Source organism: Sarcophilus harrisii, chromosome 1 (assembly GCF_902635505.1).
Source record: "Sarcophilus harrisii chromosome 1, mSarHar1.11, whole genome shotgun sequence".
Taxonomy (NCBI): domain Eukaryota; kingdom Metazoa; phylum Chordata; class Mammalia; order Dasyuromorphia; family Dasyuridae; genus Sarcophilus; species Sarcophilus harrisii.
The window spans coordinates 555,540,471-555,563,645 of record NC_045426.1 but is presented as its reverse complement, the minus strand read 5'-3'; the positions used below and the strand labels follow the sequence as shown (position 1 = coordinate 555,563,645).

The window sequence follows — 23,175 nt, the reverse complement described above, 5'->3', positions numbered from 1 at the left end:
AAAAACACTTGGTCACAGCCAGAACCCTTCTCAATAATGCCAAATGGCTCAGTAATTTATTGCCTCTGGTTATTGGATTCCAGTGAAGGAAACTGAAATGTCATACCTTCATTCACAACACCGTCTCATGGAATTATTTTTTCCGGATTCTTGGGGAAGTTAAACTATTTGAGAAGAATATCAGGAACTGTTGTTTCAGCCTGTTTTGTGAGTAGATAATTGCCTTCCAACTCCATTCTTTCAGGAAATGGTGTGTGTTGCATTGTTCCTAGATGGGGGCAGCAATGTGCTTTTAGAAAGGTCCATACATGTGTTAGTTAAAAAAACAAAAACATGCAATCCAAATCATTACTCTGTACCCAGACTTTTGAATTTGGGCTAGATAAGAAGCTGGCCCCAGACAACCTGTCCACATACCAATAACATTCCTTAGAGAGATCGTAAGCAAAGTTAGTTTTCAGGAATGAAAATTTCAGTACAAAATCCATTATAATGAAAACAGTCCAGAAAACTCATTGAATAAACAAGACTTTTCTAATTTGTGCTAAGTTAAAGAGCAGCATAGGAGCCTGAAGTGTGTAATGTAATGGAAAGAATAATAGGCTTGGGAGTCTGTTCACCTAGGTTCTCTAATACCAGATCTACTCCTAATCACTTGTATGACTTTGGGAAATTGCTTAACTTCTCTAGGTCTTGGTTTTTTCATTGGTAAAATGAAAGCTTTTCTCTAAATGATTTCTAAGGTTTCTTTCCAGATATAACATTCTATGAATTTGAAATAAAACATATTTATCCTTAGAAGTACCTTTGACAACATGGAATATTTTAAACCATTTTCCTGAAGTGTGACATCATTTGTGGTACCAGCTGTATGGGTGTGTCATATAAAGATTTACAAAACTTGACTCCATTCTGCTTAAAACAAATTTAAAAGCAATAGAAAATAATATGATCCAGCTAAATACTTTAAAGGGAATTGGCTATGCGATATTTCAATAACTCAGACAACTTTGGACCATCTTGAAAATCAGAGGATTTTGAAGGACCAGTTTTGAAGTGTTGAATTAAGAAAGACTCAAATTTAGATGTTATATGTATAATAGTGGCAGCTGGTAGTTCAGGAATTCCATTGAATATATTATGAAGCAGTCAGTGACTGAAGTATAATGGAAAGCATATACTGTATATAATAGTCAGAAGAAACTTGAATTGGAAACCTGTCAGTGATATTTATTAGCTGTGACAAATAATTAAACCTCTTTCCGCCTTCCTCATATGTAAAATGGAGATTATAATTGTCCTCATATGTAATATGGAGATTATAATATTTATAGTATCTATTTTTATAATGTTTTCTGAGGAGCAGGTAAGATATTCATCACTGATTTCATCACAATCAAATAATCATAGAATCTCAGAGTTGGAAGAAACCTTAGGGGCCAAATTTTCCAAAGTAGAGTTTATTATGATTCCTTCTAAAACATACACGCAATGAACCATCTAAGTCTTTGCTTATAAATACCCAATAAGAGGCAATCTGTTCTTTTTATTAGTAGCCCATTCCATTTTTGAAAAGCTTTAGTTATTATAGTTTTTTTAATATCAAATCTAAATCTACCTTTCTGCAACTTCTACAAATTACTCTATAACATGCCTTTCAGAAAACCTAAGATAGCTACCATATCTTCTCTACTCCAAGCCTCAGTTCTTTAAAGTGATCCTCAACTGGCACAATCTCAGGGCCCTTTATTATCCTGCATCTCTTTACAATGGCTGTCCTCCATGCTTATGACACATTCCTTCTTAACCTCCATTTCTTGGCATTCTGGTTTCCTTTGAGACTTACTTCATGCCTAAACTAATTTGCTTTAGTGCTATATCAATTAAATTCCTCAAAATTATCTGATAAAGGTAGGACAAATTTCATCTGGAAAACAAAAGATCAAGAATATCAAGGAAAATGATGAAAAAATAACAAAGAAGGGTGATCTAGCAATACCAGATCTCAAATTACATTATAAAACAGTAATCATCAACAATTATTTGATATTGTCAAAGAAAAAGAATGGTGGATCTATTCCATTAATCCAATGGAATAGATTAGGTACACAAGACACAGTAGTCAATGGCCATACTAATCTAGTGTTTGACAAAGATATCAGCTTTTGGAATAAGAATTGACTGACAAAACTGCTGGGAAAGTTGGAAACTAATAAGACACAAACTAGGTAGAGACCAACATCTCATACTATGTACAAAAATAAGGTCAAAATGGTTGCATGATTTGTACATAAACAGTGACACCATAATCAAACTAGAAAAGCAAGGAAAAGTTTGTCAGATCTATGGATAGAGGAAGAATTCGTGACCAAAGAAGAAATAGAGAGCATTATCAAATGCAAAATAGATATTTTTGATTATATTAAATTAAAACATTTTTGAACAAACACAATTAAATCAATGCTATCAAGATGAGAAGGAAAACAAAACTGGGAAATAATTTTTATAGCAAATGTCTCAGAAAAAGGTCTTATTTCTCAAACATGAAGAGAAAAATATATATAGAAATCCTTTTCATGGTAGCAAAATAATGAAAACTGAGGGAATGTGAGGGCATGTCCATCAGTTGAGTAACTGCTGAACAAGTTGTGGTATATAAATGTAATTGAAATACTATTGTGTAATAAAAAATGATGGACAGATTTCAGAAAAACCTGAAAAGATTTGTACAAACTGAAGCAAAGTGAAATGAGTAGAACCAAGAAATCACTGTCTGCAGAATCAGCATTTATTTATTATGAATGACTCAGGTCTTCTAAGCAACACAATAATATAAGTATACAGGATTCATGAAGTAAAATGCATTTCATATACAGATAAAGAACTGCATTTCAAATGCAAATTGATGCATATTTTTTCACTTACTTTATCTTATGTTTTTTTTTTTCTCTTTTTGATCTGTTTCTTCTTGATCTGACTTATATGGAAATATGTTTTACGTGATAGCAAATGTTTAAACTATACCAAATTGCTTACCATCTTCAGAAAAGGAGAGAGGAGGGAGGAAAGAAGAAAAAATCTAAACTCAAAATCTTGTAAAAATGAATGCTTAAAATTTTCTTGGCATGTAATTGGGGAAAAAGTAGAATATTATTATTTTTTTAAAAAACTTCAGATGTTACACAGTAAAAGAAGCCTTTCATGAGCTTCCTTGCTGCTAATGTCTTTTTATATCACAACTCTTTTGTATTTACTTTAATATTACTCATATCATAAGCATTTCAGAACATCAAAATATAAAAATTGAAAAGTTCACTTCACATGGCAAATACTGAAAAATAGGAACCTATTGAACACCATGATGATAGATAGAACAATGGAAGAAACTATTCCAATTGGTGTAATATTGAATTAAGGTACCAAAGATCTAGCCCTTTTTTCTGGATGATTGTCACTTACCCAATGCAAAGGTGGAATAAGAGAGACATTTTTTTTATAACTGTAGTTTGAAAGTACATAGGAATAATGTTTGTAATAAAAAGAAAAAAAAGTATTTTTGGTATGAGAAGTTGAATTTCAACAAATCACCTTCAGGAAACAAATGAAACCACAGATGGATGAAATCCAGAATCTTGATATCCTGACATCATCTTCAATTAAGTCACCCTTAATTGAAGCAGAAATATTATCATTGAGATACTTAAAGAAGGAAAGAATGATTGATTGTGATAATTATGAATGACCTGGTAGTAAGTGTCTACTTGCTTACAAAAGAAAAATTGTAACTTGGTACTGAGGAAGCAATTAGACATGGAACTAATGTCAAAAGTTAAAACAGCATAATTCCAAATTTGTTTCAAAAGACTACAAAGATTTTTTTTTTGGGGGGGTGTATCTTTGTTGCTTGTGAAATATTGTTTAGGTAGATATTAAAATATATGAATTAAAGGAAAATTTAGAAAATTATGTGCCCTGAATTTATGTCACCATGAATCCATGTGATATCAGAAATTATTACAATGAAATGATAAGCAAAGATTAGAAAACCAGTGTTCCATAATGAATAAAAGAACTTAAAAAAAAAAAAAAGATATTACAGAAAGAAAAAACAAAAGCAAAAAAACATGGAACTAATGATTTCAGAGGTGGTGCTGATAATGATGATGGTGATGATGATGATTTAATTGCATTTTGATACCCAGAAGACGTTAAGGTCATTCCATGATGTGTATTTTAAAGAGAAAGTCAAAGAGAATTGAAAATTCCAAGAATGAGGCAAGATTGAACCTTAAAGCAAGCCCATCTTACCAATGTATCACTTTTCAAGAACAAACACACTATACTAAAAAAGGATTGTAAAAAGTAATATGTTATTTAGAACAAACTAAGGTTAAGAATCTAAAAAAATAGCATACCAGTTATTACATTGACTTACTCTGCATAAGCAATTATAACTGTTTTCTGTTTTTTAATCACTTGTTTTAAGAATATTTTAATCAAAGATGTTTTCTCACTCTGCTACTCTATCTCCTCCCCACTTAAGAACACAAGAAAAACAAAATCCATTTCACTCATAGCAAATTTCTATTATCCATGTCCAAAAAACCTATTTGTCTTATTTTTCATTCTGAGTCCATCATCTCTCTATCATGAGATTGTTAGCATATTTATCACTAGTCTTCTGGAGTTGTAATTGATCATTGTGCTGATGAGAGATCAGCACAATACTATAGTATTTCATCACATTTAAACACCATAACTTGTTTATTCATTCCCAGATTTATAGGTACCCCTTGAGATTCCCATTCTTTGCCACTTAAAGATACTATAAATATTTTTGTGCATCTTTAGAATTTCTTTTGCTTAGGCCTAATCCCTTCTTTAATCTACCCTCCCTACTCTTTTCCCCCTCTTATTTCCCTATTGAGTGAAATATATTTCCTTATTCAACAGTCTCTATGTGACTTTTTTTGATTAGTTCATATAAAAGTGAGGTTCAGCTACTCTTACCACCATCTCTTCCTTGTTTAACTAGATGTCTACTTTCACACCTTGATTATGTAAAATATTTCCCCTACTCTTCCTTTCTCTTCTCTTCCAGTGTATTACTATTCCCCATCCATTATTTTCTTAAGATTATCAAAATAAAAAAAAAAACACTCTCATACTTTGTCTAATTGGACTTTATGAATCCTGAGAGGATAATGTTTTGAGAGGGAAGATATCATTAGCCCATATTTGAATGGAAGCAGTTTATTCCTGCTTAATCCTTCATTATTGTTCATTCACATTTACCTCTTTGAACTTCAAAGTTTCTACACAATTCTTTGATTTTTTCACTAGGAATGCTTGGGAATTATCTATTTCATGAAAGGTTCATTCACCATCACCCTTGCCTGACTATTGGTTTGCATTCTGGAATGTTGTGTTCCAGGTTCTTTATTCTTTTATTGTAGTGGTTGCTAAATCATATGTGATCCTAATTGCAGTCTTTTGGGACTTGAACTCTTCATTCTGGCTTGCTTGCAGTATTTTTTCTTTGCCTTGGACATTTTGCATTTTGGCTATGGTGTTTCTGGGAATTTTCATTTGAGGACTTCTTTTACGAGATTACCTGTAGAGTCTATTTCTATTTTACCCCTCGGATCTAAGAGATCTGGGCAGTTTTTTTTTTTTTTTAAGATTTGTCGAAATAGAATGTCTAGACTCTTGTCATTAAAATTCAGATAGTCCAATAATTCTTATTTTTTTTCTCCTAAATCTGTTGTCTAAGTCAGTTGTTGTTTTTTTCCCCTCACAAAATACATTATTCCTCATGGATACATTATCTTTTATTTGGCTTATTCCGATTTTTAGGGGGTTTGTTGTTTGGGCAAGATTATGTATTTTTTATGATAGACAATGTCATTTACAATTCTTTCTCTTAAGAATTTCATTTCTTTTCCATTTTTCCCTCCAATTCAATTTATAAAAACATTTTAAAGTTTTTTCTTTTCTTTTCAAACTCTTGCTTTATCTCTCCTAGGAATTCTAATTGAATTTTTGCCTAAGTAATGTTTTTCACTAAGGGTTTCTTTGTTGCTGTTTTGGAGCCACTCTTTTCTTCTGAGTTTGTATCTTAAACTTCCTTGCTACAGTAATTGTTGTTGTTGATCCTTCATTCTCAAAGAAGCCCATGACTTTAGGGAAAAGATGCTATGACATGAAAGTGAATTAAATTTAAGTGAGGGAGGGCTGGACAAAGTCACCTGCCTCACTTTCCCCTCCAGAACCATCTGAATTCAGTGGCCAGATATAGATCAGGATGACTGGAGATGACCCTGAATGCAATGAGACCTTGACCTTTAAGGGAAGATCTTCCATAGGACTCAGTCTGACTGAGGCCACATCCATTTAATGATTAGGATGAGGTAGATATTGAGGCAAAGAATGGTCTTTCACCTAATTGGGGGGAAAAAAAAACCAAGCTCTTTTATGGTGAGCTTTATTTGTTTGCTCATTCTTCCAACCTACTTCATGACTGCAGACTTGATTTTAGGAGTGGGTTCTGCAAAACTTCTACAGCACAGATCTGGCCTGGTCTTGTTGATTTTTTGGTGTATTGAGTGTTATATATATTAGGATGGCAGAGACATTGGGGATCTCCAAGCTTTCAGTGCTTGCAAAGTGTTCTGATCAAGGGCAAAGTCTGATCATTTCCTCCCCTGGCTTGAGCCCTACAAGTTTCTGATCTGGGTTTGGGTCTGACTAGGAGTAGGCTACTACAAGATTCAATCCCCGTCAGCCAACTAGAAAGCTTCATTGGTTCAAAGTGACAAGTTGTAGACACTGGAATTACTGCCTGATTATTCCTCTGCAGGCTGGGCTGGATATTGAAGATGAAACCTCGCTCTGCACCTGGGGACTGAACTACAGTATTGCTTCTGCTATTGGCTTTTTAACTTCCTTACTGTGAAATGCCCAGCCCCTTTGTACAGGTCCCTTCTCAGTCAACTGTGGCTCTGCACATCTATCACATAGCAGTGCTCCACATGAGAGTAGTGGGCCCCAAGTATGGGTGTGGGACCTCTTTTTGCTCAAGTATACAAACTCTTCTGAAGGCTAGAGTGCTTCCTAGAGTACTTTTTGTTGGAATACACGGGAGCTGTTGGGATACACGGGAGCCATTTGACAGTGGCTGCTGGAGATCCAACCCAGAATGGATCTCTTGTGAGAGAATGATACAAGGAGACTGAGAGGCAGTTGCTGTTCTCTGACCTCTCTGACTGACTGAAAGGTCATTGCATTGTCTGACCTCCCTCCCCTTTCCTCTGCCTCCAATTTATCTCATTCCCAGTCCACAACACCTGTGTCAGCAAAGGCTGCCCTGCACTTTCTTCAGATGTTATCATCCACAGCTGTGGAGGCTCTTGGAGAACTGACCTGTATCTAAAAACCTCCCTATGTTCTTATGCTGATTTATGCTGAACAAATGACTCATTTTAACTTTTTATGGATTTCCCCATTTTGATACATTTTCTAGATCTGCTTAGAAGAGTTTTGTATATGGGAATACTATCATTGCTAATACTCTTTAGCTTGACTTTGCTTCCCTATAACATTTTTTGTAGAGATGTCTATTCTAACTGGTTGTAAAATATTGTATATGTGTATATTATTGTTATATTTGCACATACAGAATTTATACATTTAGTTATTTATTGATATATAAATATATATGTAAAATTGTCACATATAAAATTGTCATGAATAAGAATGTTTGTACCTGTGTATGTATATATTATTTTAATGAAAAAATGTTTTTTATCAAATACATAACCTTTGAAATTTTGTTAGTTATGTGTTAGATATGTTTTGTTAATTATACATTTGACATAAGTTAATAGGCAATATATGCCCAGAGAAAGAACTCTGGGTGATGACTAAAAACCATTACATTGAATTCCCAATCCCTATATTTATGCCCACCTGCATTTTTGATTTCCTTCACAAGCTAATTGTACAATATTTCAGAGTCTGATTCTTTTTGTACAGCAAAATAACAGTTTGGTCATGTATACTTATTGTGTATCTAATTTATATTTTAATATATTTAACATCTACTGGTCATCCTGCCATCTGGGGGAGGGAGTGGGGGGGGGTAAGAGGTGAAAAATTGGAACAAGAGGTTTGGCAGTTGTTAATGCTGTAAAGTTACTCATACATATAACCTGTAAATAAAAGGCTATTAAATTAAAAAAAAAGTTAATAGGCAATAAACATGTAGTAAGTGCCTACATGCCAGGTGCTATGCTATGATCTAGCTTTACAAAAAAAAAAGCAACAGTATCTATTCTCAATGGGTTCAGAATGTCTACTGAGAGATATAACATAAAAAAAAAAAAAACCCACACAAAAAAAGACATCTGCAAAATAGTCTCATAGAGATGGCACTAAAAAGAAGGAAAACTGGGAAAAGTTTCTTGTGGAATGTGGGACTTTTAAGTGAGACTTGATGGAAGGCAGAGAAGCTGGGAATCCAAGATGAGAAGAGAGTTGCAGGCCAGGGGAATAATCAGTGAAAATCCCCAGTCAGGAAATGGACTGTCTTGTGTGAGGAACTGCAAGAAAGCTAGTGGCATTGGATGCTAGGATACACTGAAGGGAGTAAGATATAAGAAAAATGAAAACATAAAAGGGGACAAAGTTATGAAGGACTTTACATGCCAAACAAGATATTTTATCATTAATCCTGGAAGTAATAGAAAGTCACTGGAGATTATTAAATGGGGACAAGGGGAGAAGTAATGTCCTTATCAATGTCCTTCCTAAAACACAATAATTTGGATAAATACTAAGTCTGGTATAGCAGATTTATCACCTTCTTACTCCTTGACTAATGCAAAATAAGGTCACATTATTTTGGAGGTTTCCATAGCTCACTATTAATTCACATTCATTCTGTAGTCCATTAGAATGCTCATATCTTTTTTTTCAAATGACCTGCTGCCTAGTTGTACCTCCCAAGTCCATAAAACATTTTGCAAATTCAAAACCATATAGATATACTTATTATAATATACAATACATATATAGTGGATATTAATGTTTTATATGTATACCCATTATTATTGTGATCATTATTATTAACAAATTGTTAAAAAAACAAAACAAATTGTTGTCTAATGTGAATTACTGGGTATTGTGCGAACACATTTTTCAATGATACAATTAAAGATCCACTAGTTAAGAGTACTGAAAACTGGTTACAGGTAATACCAATAGAGATAACATCAATTTCTAACACAATTCAATTAGCATTTAAAAAAAGCTAACTTTATATAATAAAAAGATAATTCCAAAAGTATCTTTTGCTAACATTGAGTTACTGGGCAACCATAAAACAGTTTAAGGGTATGGTATTTTGAGAATGCCTTGATTAATGAGTGTAATTATGCTATAAGGACATAGACAATTGCTTTGGCAGAACATTTCCTTGGTAAAAAGAAAGACAGATAGACATAAATATAAAATATTTGGATAATATTAATCATGTTGATTGTTAAACTTATACACCATTGTTCATTTTTCATATTGAGGAAAATAGAAATAGTAAATAAAAGCTGCAAGTTTCAAACAGAATCACAAAATCTTAAAAAAAAGGACCTTCAAAGTTTCAATTAAAAATTGATTAAGTACTGCGTGTCAAGAAATATGTTAAGATCTGGGGATACAAAAACAACATATCTTGGACCTCAAGAACATAGTTCATTAAGGAAGATGTTTATATATGGAATTATGTATAAATTTTAAAAAAGATGCCTATAATATAGTTTAGGGTTTATAAAGCTCATTCTACATAACTACCCTGTTAAGTAAACAGTCTAAATATTATCCCCATTCTACAAATGAGGCAGTGAAGATCATATAGATTTTGATTATAAAATTTTTAAGTGCCAGAGCCTGGAATCAATCCAAATTTTGAAATTTCAAGTCCAGAGCACTTTTTATTACATGTGCTGTCTTCTAAATTTTCCCACTTCAGAGCCTAAAATGTTTTGGGGGATTATATTGTTTCTCTTTATAACCATGAGAAGGGGACATTTTAAAAATGAGACAAAGCTTTAATAATGACAAATTTTAAAATTACTTTTATTCTGACATTAAACACACAAAAATAAGCATCTTCATCACAGGTCTTCCGAAAGCATAGTTGGTCACTGTTTTGAGCATTCTTAATTATATTGTTGTGCTTTTATAAATTGTTCTCCTAGTTCTGTTCACTTTATTCTGCTCCTGATCATCCTGAAGATTCTCTGAAACGGTCTCTTTTATGACTTCTTCTAGCACAATATTCCATTACATTCATATATCAAAATCTATTCAGTCCTTCTCTAAATGATGACCACTCCCTTTAGATTCCAGCTCCCTTTCCCCCTTTTTTAAATACTCCATCTCAAAATCAGAAAATTCATTTAGCTTGCAACTATTCTAACCCCAGTAACAAGCTCCATTGTAACCTGTAATGTTTTCTAAAATATAATGTTCTCTGGGAGCAGGTTTCTTGGGGGGCTTTTGGGGGCAGCCTTAGTTTCAGTTCAGAGTAATAATCACCCCAAATGCAGCCAGGAGTTAAAGTCCAAATCCTTTATTGTCTCTTCCAAAGTCTTATCTCCTTCACTTGGGGCTCAGCTAGTTTTCTGGAGGCCTTCTGGATCTTGGTTTCAGTGTTCTCCACAGAACAGCCTGCCACCACTTCTCTTCTTTCGTTCTGCCATCTCTGGCTTGTGAATCTTCTCCACTGAATCCTACCTTGTGAATCTCCCAGAGTCAATCGTGGTTGAGGCTCCTAGTTTATATATGCTTTCTTAAAGGTGTGAACTCTAATAAGTACTAAGTACATCTACAGAATTGTAAAGCACCCTGCTAAACAACCATTGTCTCTACCAATTCCACTGACTTAGCACCTTGTAAGAATTCTAACAGTAACCCTCTCACTCCCTAGTCCCGCTCATTTCCATCTTGAGTTTCAAGTATTTCTATACCATACTTTGTGTGGTAATGTGGACATGTCCGTATTCAGCCCTCCAATGAAAACAATGAAGTTTATCTGATGTCCACTGTCCCCACTTCCTTCTACATTTGCATACACTTCTCATGAAGCACAATTATAAGCTTCATTTCCCTCTTCATTTCCACATCAATATATCCTTTTTTACTCTTTTTCCCCTCTTAAAATCCCCCAAACAGGATCAGTCCACCCCAGGCTTCATTTCCTTTTTCTAAAACTCTCAATAATACCTATTAAGAAGGGACACTTGTTTCTTCTCTCTATTCGAACATTATTAACTGCAGCATCAGGCATCACTTTCAAATTGCTTAAATAAATTTATCTTTCTGGTTTTCTCTTTTTTCTTGTATTTGGTTCTTATTAGGCTTTATTCTTTTAACCAGAAAAATCTCCTATTCCATTGAGAATACATTTTTCCCCGTTTTAAATAATAGTCATTTTTCAGAGTAAATTATTCTTGGTTGTAAGCCTATCTGCCTTCTGGATTATATTTTTAAGATCTCTCAGTTGTAATAGAAACTCTCAGGTATTACACAATTTATTGTGCATTCATAATTCCTTTCTGATTGTTTATGTGTCTTTTTTTTTTTTTTTTTTTTTCCTAGAGGAGTTACAAAGAAGTTGATAGAAAACTGGGCTTGTTCAGGAAGACCTCAATTCAAATCCAGCCTTAGACGGTAGCAGTTACCTTCTGAATCTGTTTTTTCAACACTAAAATGGGGTAATGATAGCATCTACCTCACAGCGTTCTTGTGAAGATGGAATGTGATATTTGTAAATTTAGTTTATGCCTGGACACACAGTAGGTCCTTTATAGATGCTTATTCCTTTCCCTTCACATCTTTAGGTGGATACTTTGGATTCTGACTATGATTTCTTAAGACATTTCCTTTTGGAGTTTCAGATGTGTGGTGGATTCTGCCTTTACCCTTTCATATGGTAGTTTCCTTGGATTTCTTAAAATATATGTCCAGGCTTTTTCTTTTTTTAAAGTTACAGTTTTCAAGCAAATTAGTGATTTTGAAAAGATACCTCTTTCCCTATTTTTCAGTTGTTTTTGATAATCAGATATTTTACATTTTCTCATATTCTTTTGAGTTTGAATAAATTTTCTTTCTCATAGAATCTTGTATTTGTTTGATCCATTCTAATTTTCAAGAAGTCTGCCTGAAGTACAGTTTATCACTTTTTCTTCTACTTATTCTTCTTACAATTTTCCTTACAAGCTTTTAGTTCATTGCTATCTATTGCTTCCTATACACCCCCTCCCATCTCAGGTATTTAGTCCTCATTAGAATTTTTCTTTTTTCTTTTTTTTTTTTTTTTTTTAGTTTGAGTCTCTTCTTAGTTAACATTATCCTCTACATTTAGAATACCCTGTCCTTTACAAATTAGAGTTCTACTAAGATTTCAAGACACAGTTTAATAAGTTAATGGAATTCTCTTTGGCTAAAACTCAAATAGCATTTGTCACTTACTCACTTACTATCTTGTTCCAGATACTAGACTATTAGTTCTTTGAGGATCATTTTTATGCAATCTATACATCTCTTGATACACCTGGCTATGATAGTGTTCTGAACAGAGCATTAATAAATGTTAATTTTTCTTAGTCTCTAGACTTCTTGAAGTCAAGGACCATGTCAAAATATAATAAACAGTACAGTTTCCAAGCACAGTAAATTCTATAATCATTTAATGAGTTTATTTTTCTTTCTGTCTGTGACTAGGAAGCTAAGTCTTAGGAAAGTGCTTAAGGCACACAAGAGTTTAAATGATTTGTTTAGGGTCATTTACCTGAGGAAGTGAGTTATTTACCTGGAAACAGTCAATAGCACAGAGGATAGAAAACTGGAACTAGAGTCAGAAAGATCTGAATTCAAATTCAGCCTGACACTTCTTAGCTGTATGACATTGAGTAAATCACTTAATATCTGATTGCCTGACATAATATGTGAATTAGAAAAGGAAATGACAAACTACTACAATATATTTTTGCTAAGAAAACTTGAGTGTGAAGGATTGGTCATGACTAAAATGACTGAACAAGAAAAACTCATCTGAGGCTTGATTTAATTCAGGTCTTCCTGATTCAAATCCAATATATTATCCACTCTTCTCTCCTCCCAGTATATTTATTAAGGTAAGTTGATTTAAAATAAAATTGGTAAAGAGTTTAATATGGTTATATATGAACATGTGATTTTAAATATATTTTAAAATATACCTTGTACTAGTACAAAAAGTATACAAATTTAATATGGTTACATATGAACATGTGATTTTAAATATATTTTAAAATATACCTTGTACCAGTACAAAAAGTATAATAACAAATTTTAATATCCTTTCCATGCATCTTGCCAGAAAATATTTGGACATATTTAACTCCCTAGTTAAATAAGGACAACTTAAATCAAATTACGAAACAACTTCTAAAAATACAGTATATTGCTTCTTTTTGATCTTTTTTTCCCCCAAAGACTGGTATTTTAACTAGTAAAATCATATATTTCCTTACATTTTTATTGTGTGGTCATAGACATACTGGAGAGCCGGAGGAAAATTTGTTAATACAGTGACACCTGCTGGTTTTCAACTGCAAAATTCAAATTCCAAATTTAAAGCAAATTTTTAAACCTTAAAAACTTAATGAAGATTAAATTACATTGGTTTATTTGTAAATCATGTACTGATTGAATATATATGGTAGACAGAGGAAACTTTTCTTTTCTTTTCTAACAATGATCTTTTGGCAGAATTTTTATGGGAGTACTTCCTGAAAAAGTATTTTTCCACCACATCCCCAACAGTTAAGTTTGCATTTAATCTTAGATAAATACTTAATTACCAGTTTCATTTCTTTTTTTAAATAACTGCACTGAACCCAAGAAAAAAGGCAGGATTTATGTCATTCTTTGACCTACTCTAACTTAGCAAGTATAGGGAATGCCATAAAAATAAACAGGAACTAGCATAATTGAAAATTTTGTAATACTGAATTTTTAAATGTAGTATCCCATCTAGCTAATAACATATATGAAATTTTCAGAGCCACACCTATCACTCAGAACTGTTGGAAACATCTGCCTTGGGGGCTGAAATTTTCCAAGCTTAGTCTCAACTTAAAGGTGAAATTTTCCTGGAAAACTTAAGAGCAAATATGCTCACTTATTTTGAGGAGAGATGGTGGAAAACATGTACCCCACACTATTTTCCACTTTAAAAAAATGTATTAAATTATTTTTAAAGCCCAGATTTCTCTATGATAGCTGAATTTCAGACACTACCTTTCTCTGTGTATATAGTCTGAGAAAGCTTTTGCAAATTAAAAAAAATTTATATAACTGGAAAAAGAACACTGCTTTGATAAATTTTCACCATGCAATTTCAATAATATTCACTCAGAATTTGAGAATTGTGAAACATTTGACAACTACATAATAACATAGTTTCTTGATTTACTAAATTAGTGAACAATAATGTTTTCCTGTTTCCTACTCATTTTACTCTTTCTGCAAAAAGAACCAAATAGGACTTTAATTGTTCATATTTACTCACCCTAATATACTAAAGTTTATGACTTCAACCACTGTGCTTTTACCCTACTTTAGCGATAAACTAACTTGGAATTAATTTGCTTTTATCAATAGGTCTATAACTAAAAATTACTTTTCTTTCATCATCATCCAAAAAATTTACTGAATACTCACTGCATGCATAGCTCTTTTGTAAAAACCTTTCCAAAATCTGAATGGAAAATAACCAGTTTAAAATAAACATAAATGCAGATTAGCTAAATGTGTTTCCAAGACTAAATGCAAAATCTTTTTCTATAATCAGGCTTATTTTTTTCTGAACCAATTTTTTTTTGGAAAGTTAGACATAAACAGCATAAAAAGGACTTGGCCTTTCTTGTGCCTTCAAATCTAAAATCCATTTTTGGAGGGGGGTGGGGTGAGATGAGAAAACACAAATCAATTTACAGATCAATTTAAAAGAACATGACATTTTATTTTTGACAGAAATACATCATCTTATAAAAATCTATATGTATTTCTCATTTACTTATAGAACATACAACACTCAGTGTCTTTGGAATAGTTTTAAAGGCTCTTCCCTTATAAAGTGAACATTTTAATCTATGCAAATATCTCTATATGGTTTTGCTGATGGTGTTAGTTATGTCATTAAAAATAGCATGGTATTTATTGTGGAAGGAGTATATACAGTAGAAAAGTATAAATAAATCTATCTTCTATATCCCAATTCAGCAGTGAACATTTATAGCCTTGGATTACAACTATTTAATAGATCGATGGCATTTTTACACTGGAAATACTACTTGCTACATGCTTTAATTCATAATAATGCTGTTGAAAAATTATGACATGCTTGCAAAGTTCCGAAGTACTCAACAAAGCATCAGATAAATATCTATTATAATGGTACTCAAAATTATTTGACTGAAGACATTTAATTTTAAAATATTTTACTTGCCCTTTTCCTCTTGAGACAAAAATAGTCCTGGCCCCAAGTCTTTAGGACAATATTACTGGCACAAGCTCAAACACTGTTAAAATGCTTCAGAGGATGGATAGATGGAGACAATCTTACATGCAAAATTAGTGTCTTTCTTGAAGCAAAGGTGAGAATTCCCTTTGATACTTATGATACCCAAGTGTCTCACAGCAATTTAATTCATAAGTACTGATACAGAACCTATATATTCATATCAAATCCTTCCCCTTGTTATTTATTGTTAGTCACTTAGTCTTTCTGACCCCAGTTTTCTCACCTCCAAATGAGGCAGTTGTACTAGTCTCTGAGATCCCTTCTAGTTCTAAATCTATGATCTTTAAATTTTGATCCATATTATTTGGAAGTGACATATCCACAAACCACAATGATAACCCAAAGAACATGAAAAGAATTCAAAACTGTAAAGCATATGGGTGGGAAGAATACAATGCTGTACTGTTCTGCTTTCCCTTCACCTGCTTACAGATTTAAAAAAACCAGAAACACTTTGTCATAATATATAAGGTATAATCAATGACTAGAAGGCATTAATATTTAGTGAAGTCTTTGAGATACATATGTGTATATATACATATGTATATACACAACATACATATATATTATGTTGGTTATTTAGTTAAATACTATGTTAAGTATTTTAAGACTGAAAAAAAAAGGATTTCAGTAATTTTATTAAATTTTTATTTTGTTTACAACAAAAAACCCCATCAAAAATTGTTTTTGTAGAGTAACTCGTCTTTTTATTTTTTATTTTTAATAAAGCCAAAACAAGAACTTTTTGTTGCTGTTATCCAATTACTTGTTTGTAGTACAGACAAAAAATGATTTGGTCATTCTGGATAATATAAGGGGCAGTGTCCGCTTCTAAGAAATCATCATCCAGCATTGAACTCTAGTGGAAAAAGAGGTACAATTAGGAGTTGTTACAAAGAGTATATTTTCCATTTTTAATCCTGAATGTTAATGATTCTTGTCAAATTACTTTAGATTATAAACTCTTCTGGAGCTCTTGTATAAGGTAAAGCTCACTTCAACTGAGCTTAAATATAAGTGAAGAGAACTGCAGTCAATCATGTTTTTGAATATATTCTTGATGAAGCACATAGACCTAATTTTTTAGTTACAGTATCCATTCATTGTTGGACATATTTACATGTAAAGACCTTCCAGAAACCACTTTCCATTCAAAAAGGGATTTTTATTTAAGGCTTTTCTTACTTCTCACGTGTGGGATATTTTAGAGCTGTTTTTTTTTTTTTTTTTTTTTCCCATCCACGAAAAAGAATTAACAAAATTCCAACATGCCTTACTGTCGGCAAGGACTCTTTTTACTCCATGTACCACAAGATGATTGATGAACCTGTCAGGCTTACGGTAGCGGACAGAAAAAGTTGGCTGAAGTTCAGTGTTATTGAAAGAAATCTCAAATACTTATTCTGTCTCCTCTACTAACTTTAATCACATTTTCAACATGCTGCCAAAAATGGAGCTTTGATACTAAGCCATAAATTTACACAGGCAACCATTGTCGACTTTATGTAGTCACAACACTGAGATAACAAGAGTTTTTTTCCTTGTTCCTTTCTTCACTGCATAGCAGTTATAATATTATTTGAAATATTTATTCATGCTTTAGAACTCATTTACAACATATATCCTCCTGTAATTATTATTGCATTTGATTTCTTCTTGATTTACAAAGACTAAACAAAGAAATACAACTTACATTCTCAAGGTAAGATTGTTAAATGCATATTTTAAAGATCACAGTGATGACAGCATTGGTACATTTTACATCATAATACATTTGCTTATGAGAATACACATTGTCACTAAAAATATCTTGAGGTCTAACATGGCCTTTTTACTATGTGAGTCAACACTTTTGGTTTTTCCAGAGCCAGAATACATATGTAATCCCAAAAGAATTGATTACTCATATAGTTGTAAAATGTGTGGATACTGTTTAACTTAAAAGGCTTAATCATCTGCAAAACAGACATATAATGAGGTAAATACTATAGGTAAGATCATGATTCTATGAAAAGGGTAAAAAACATAACCCAGATATTTGGTAAGCTCTTCTTTAAACAAATTTTTAAAGTTCAAAATCTTACCTGTTAAAAGGCCACTAGTCTATGTAAGAATCTCGCTATCTTACTCCACTGGAATATATGGTCATGATGTGACTGCATAGTTCACACCAATATCCTAGGCAGTGTATTATTCAACAGAGACATTGCTATTCCTGAAACTATTTAGATTTTCACCTCCACTCCAAACTGTTTCAAGGCTAGTATTTAGTGAACATTATTCACATAAGAACAATATGCATTTCCCTCCTATAGTCTGGAGATGGCTGATAATTAGTTATATAAATTGTCTAAACAAATATAACAATTCAACAATAATTCTCATGTATGAGAATGGATTAGATTACCTTTCATAGCCTGAGAATTCTGCTACATTTGCCATTTTCTTATCTATTCAGTGGGCATGGGCAGATTGCAAATTTTGAAAGCATAAGAATCAATTCATTCCATTCTTCCTCCTACTCTCCCATCTAAATAATTACACAGAGGCACTTAAAAGCTGGAGGCATATAGGACTCTTCTTTTCATAATGAACATTAAATTTGAACTCTACCAAAATTTTTAATCTTTATTATCAACTTTTCGATACAGCATTGCCACCAAACATATTGCTAAGTTTGTAACAGAAGACAATTAAGTTTGGTGATTTTTTTTTTTTGGCACAGTGGAGAGAAAAGTTTTTGTACTGTTATATTATTATTCAAGTCCTTAAAAAGATGAAAATTTAGCTAAATCTTTCTCCATCTCAGAATATTGTTCTTTAAGGCGTTCTGTGGCTTTTTTGTGCTCTTCATCCACTGCAGCCTGCTTGTTTTGTTGTTCTTTCATGAAATCTTCCCATTGGGCTATGCGCTGTTTTTCACTAATCAACAAGTGTTGATTATGAAGCTGAGGAAAGAAAACATGGAAATCATGTAACATTTTATAGACATTATTGTCTTGACCCAAATTACAAAAAACAAATAGTTAACTACCATAATAAGAAAACATGATTTAGATGATTAAAAAGCAAATGGAGAAAAATGCAACATATTAAGAAAAGAAGATCCACTATTCTTTTTACTATGAATGAACTATGAATGTTCACAATACTTAACTTTTTGAGTTGTTTATCTTTTTACACCCCCCCCAAAAAAAACCCAAATGTAAAATATAGAAACATAGAAAACCCTGTTTTTCATGTTTAACATCTGTATTCCTTGCAGTTTACATACCTTTTTGTCAATGTATCAAGCATTAAAAAAAAAAAAATAGTAAGTTGAAAGATCTAACCAATGAGTCACATTTATATAGTATTTGAAGGTCTTTGAAATATTTTCCTTACAACCATCTAAGGAAGTGGCAACAAATAAATTATTACCATTCTACAGCTAAAAAAAGAGGATCATAACTTCAATGATTTCATCCTTAAAATGAGAAAGCAACAAAGGGAAATGTTATTTTCACTTAAATCTGATCAGTAAGAAAGATTTAGTGAAAAAGTTGAAGTACTCAAAATATACTGTCCATTCTATCTTAGGATCCACAAAAGATCAGGAAAGATAAGTAAAGTCTTAAGTACAGCCTAGGTTTTAGAAGAAGAGATTTCAAAGAACAGAGAAAGGATAAGTAGTAACTTATGGTTTAAAACATCACATGGAAATTGACCTAGGAAGGGTTAGAGACTCTCAGAAATGAAATTCTGATCAATAACAAACACAGATGATTTGAATAAGGGGGAAAATTGGGGATATAAAGTCTAAAGAAACTATAAATACAAGGAATTCATATAAGGGCATATAATTAAAGAATAATATAAAACTAACCTAATCTTATACATTTAGTGTCAGGAATAGAATTAAAACAGAACAAATTGAAGCTTATAATGAGTTCAAAGAACAAAAAAGGCCTTTTTTATGCCTTGGAAAGGATGATGACAAAAAAAGAAAGAACTAATTAATTCCAAATTTGTTTCAATTTTCACCAAGTTTGCTATGATAGTTTTTGAACTTCATTTAGGGGCAGAAACAGTATCACACATGCTGCTAAGAAAGATATCTTTACCAGAGGTTTATTTAACAGATAAAGGTCAAAACTTTAAAGAAAAAGAACAGATAAGGAAGTGTTACCCCAAACAAGACCCCCAAATGAAAAACTCAGTAAAGAGAAGTTAATGTATAATACAGAGTAATTACAAATCAGTCAGTCAACAAGCTTGGGGCAATCTCCCCCTTTGTCCTAAAAGCAGACCATAACCTTTTAAAATGAGCAAACAAGAAAAAAGAGCACTGATCACAGACAGTTATTATGGAGAGAGAGAAGAACAGACCTCAAACCCTGAGGATCCTAAAGGCAAATCATCTCCAGATGAAGCCCCAAAAGATGATATAAGTTGGTCCCTATCTCACAAGGTTCTCTTGGAAGAATTCAGAAAGGATCTTAAAAAAGAGTAGAAACGTGGGGAAAAGAAGCAAGAACTTTGCAGGAGAGTTTGGAAAGGAAAACATAGAAGTTATCTGAAGAAAACTCCTTAGAAAACAGATATAGTGAAATGGAAAAATCATATAACTCCTTATAAAATAGATTTGAAGAAACTGCTGAATTTGCTGAAATTTGCTGAAAAACAGAATTTGTGAAATGGAAAAAAAAATCCAATGAACAAAACAACTCATTTAAAAGTTCAATTGGCCAAATGCAAAAGGAAATAAAAAAAAATCTAACTGAAGAAAACAATTTACTAAAAATTAAAATTTAACAATGGAAGTAAATGACTCAATAAGACATTAAGAATCAATCAAACAAACCCCTCCTCCCCCCAAAAGAAGAAAAATGTAAAATACCTCATTGGAAAAAAACTGACCTGGAAAATAGATATAGGAGAGGCAATCAAGAATTATTGAATTTCTGGAAAACCATGATTTCTGGAAAACCATGATGAAAAAAAATTAGCCTAGACATCATCTTTCAGGAAGTCAGGGAAAACTGCCCTGATGTCCTAGAACCAGAAAATGAAAGAGCCATTGAAAGAATTCACTGATCACCTACTAAAAGAGACCCTAAAATGAAAACTCTAAGGAACATCATAACTAAATTTCAGAATGATCAGATCAAGGAAAAAATATTACAAACAGCCAGAAGGAAACAATTCAAATATCAAGGAGCTACAATCAGGAATCAGTCCCTTTAAAGGATCTGGAATCTAATATTCCAAAAGGCAAAGGAACTTGAATTGTGGCCAAGAATCAACTATCCAGCAAAATGAAGCATTATCTTTCAGGGGAAAGGATGGACATTCAATGAAACAGATGAATTTCATTTATTTCTGATGAAAAGATCAGAGCTGAACAGAAAATCTGATCTTCAAATACAGAACTCAAAAGAAGCATAAAAAGGAGAGAAAAAAAATAACTGCTTCTTTTAAGTTTAAAAAACTTACATCCCTATATGGGAAGATGATATGTTTTTTGAGATCTGTATATTTATTATGGGTATAGGTATAATTTGATTTTGTTGTGATGATATAAAAAAGAAACTAGAAGTAGAAAGGAGATTGTACTGGAAGAAGAGGAAAATTGAGGTAAAATGGAGTAAATTATATCTTATAAAGAGGCAAAAAAAGACCTATTATAATTGAGGGAAAAAAGGGAAGGGGATGAGCCACTGTGTGAACTTACTCTTACTGGATTTAGCTCAAAGAAAGAATATCAGACACGTTTAGCTTCACAGAGACATTTATCTCAACCTATAGGGAAGTAGGAGGAGAAAGAGGAAAGGAAAAGGAAAAGGACTATAAAAGAGGAGAGCTGATTGTGGGAAGTATGATGGTCAAAAGTAAAATATTTAGGAGGGAAAGGGGAAAAGGAAAGTATAACTTGGAGAAAATAAGATGGCAGGAAAATACAGAGTTAGTCATTTTAACAATGAATTTCAAAGGGGGTGAACTCTCCTATAAAACAGAAGTGGATAGCAGACTGGATTAAAAGTCAGAATCCTACAATATGTTGTTTATAAGAAATACATTTAAAGAAGAGTAATACATTCTGAGTAAAGGTAAAAGGTTGGAACAGAATTTATTATGCTTCAACTTAAGTTAAAAAAAGCAGAGGTAGCAATCCTGATCTCAGATCAAGCAAAACAAAAATAGATCTAATTAAAAGATAAGGAAGGCAACTACATCTTGATAAAGGAGGGTGCCATAGATAATGAAGTAATATCAATTCTAAACATAAATGCATGAAGTGGTAAAGTATCCAAATTCCTAGAGATGAAGTTAAGATAAATGTGAAAAGAATGAGACAGCAGAACTATATTAGTGGGGGACCTCAACTGTGCTCTCTCAGAACTAGATAAATCAAACCATAAAATAAGAAAGAAGTTAAAGAGGTAAACAGAATGCTAGAAAAGTTAGGGATGATAGGTTTTTGGAGAAAACTGAATGGAAACAAAAAGGAACATACTTTTTTCTTGGCAGTACATGGAACGTACACAAAAACTTACCATGTATTAGGGCATAACAACCTCAAAATCAAATGCAGAAAGGCAGAAATAGTAAATGCATTTTTTTTCAGATCATGATGCAATAAAAATTACAAGTAATAAAGAGCCAGGGAAAAATAGACCAAAAATTAACTGGAAATTAAATAATCTGATCGTAAAGAATAAGTGAAACAAGAAATTAAAGACAATAATTTCATCCAAGAGAAAGACAATAATAAGACAACATACCAAAATTTACATGATATAGCCAAAGCAGTACTTAGGGGAAATTTTATATTTCTAGATGCTTTACTTGCATAAAATAGAAAAAGAAAAGGGGAAATTTTATATTTCTAGATGCTTTACTTGCATAAAATAGAAAAAGAAAAGATCAATGAATTGGGCATGCAACTAAAAAAAAAAAATAAAACCCCCCAATTAAATTCCAAATTTGAAACTCTGAAAATAAAAGTGGGGACTAATCAAATTGAAAGAAAAAAAAACACCTAATGAATAATTAACAAAATTAAGAGTTGGTTTTATGAAAAAAACAACAAAATAGATAAACCTTTAGTTAATTTGATTAGAAAAAGGAAAGAAGAAAATCAAATTGTTAGAATCAAAAATGAATAGGGTGAACTTCCCACCAATGAAGAGGAAATTAGAGAAATAATTAGGTGCTGTTTTACGCTACTATATGCCAATAAATCTGATAATCTAAAATGAAATGGATGAATACTTACAAAAATATAGATTACCCAGAGTAAAAGGAAGAAATAAATGACTTAACTAGTTCCTTTTTAGAAAAAGAAATTGAACAAGGTATCAATCAACTCCCTAAGAAAAAATCTCCAGGGCCAGATGGATTTACATGTGAATTCTATCAAATATTTAAGGAACAATTAATTCCAATATTATGCAAACTATTTGGAAAAATAAGGAAAGAAGGAGTCCTACCAAATTCTTTTTATGACAGAGACATGGTGCTGATATCTAAACCAGGTAGGGTCAAAATAGGGAAATAAAATTATAGAT

General features: G+C 32.3%; 1 protein-coding gene across 1 annotated transcript in view; it reads right to left on the bottom strand.

The window, feature by feature from the left end:
- Nucleotides 1-16,838: 16,838 nt before the first annotated feature.
- Nucleotides 16,839-23,175, bottom strand: part of BLOC1S5 (biogenesis of lysosomal organelles complex 1 subunit 5) — a 57,534-nt gene continuing 51,197 nt past the window's right edge. Inside the window, exon 5 of the mRNA XM_003760200.3 lies at nucleotides 16,839-18,573. Coding sequence (XP_003760248.2) covers nucleotides 18,394-18,573 — 180 coding nt within the window. The 3' untranslated portion in view covers nucleotides 16,839-18,393. The remainder of the gene's footprint in view (nucleotides 18,574-23,175) is intronic.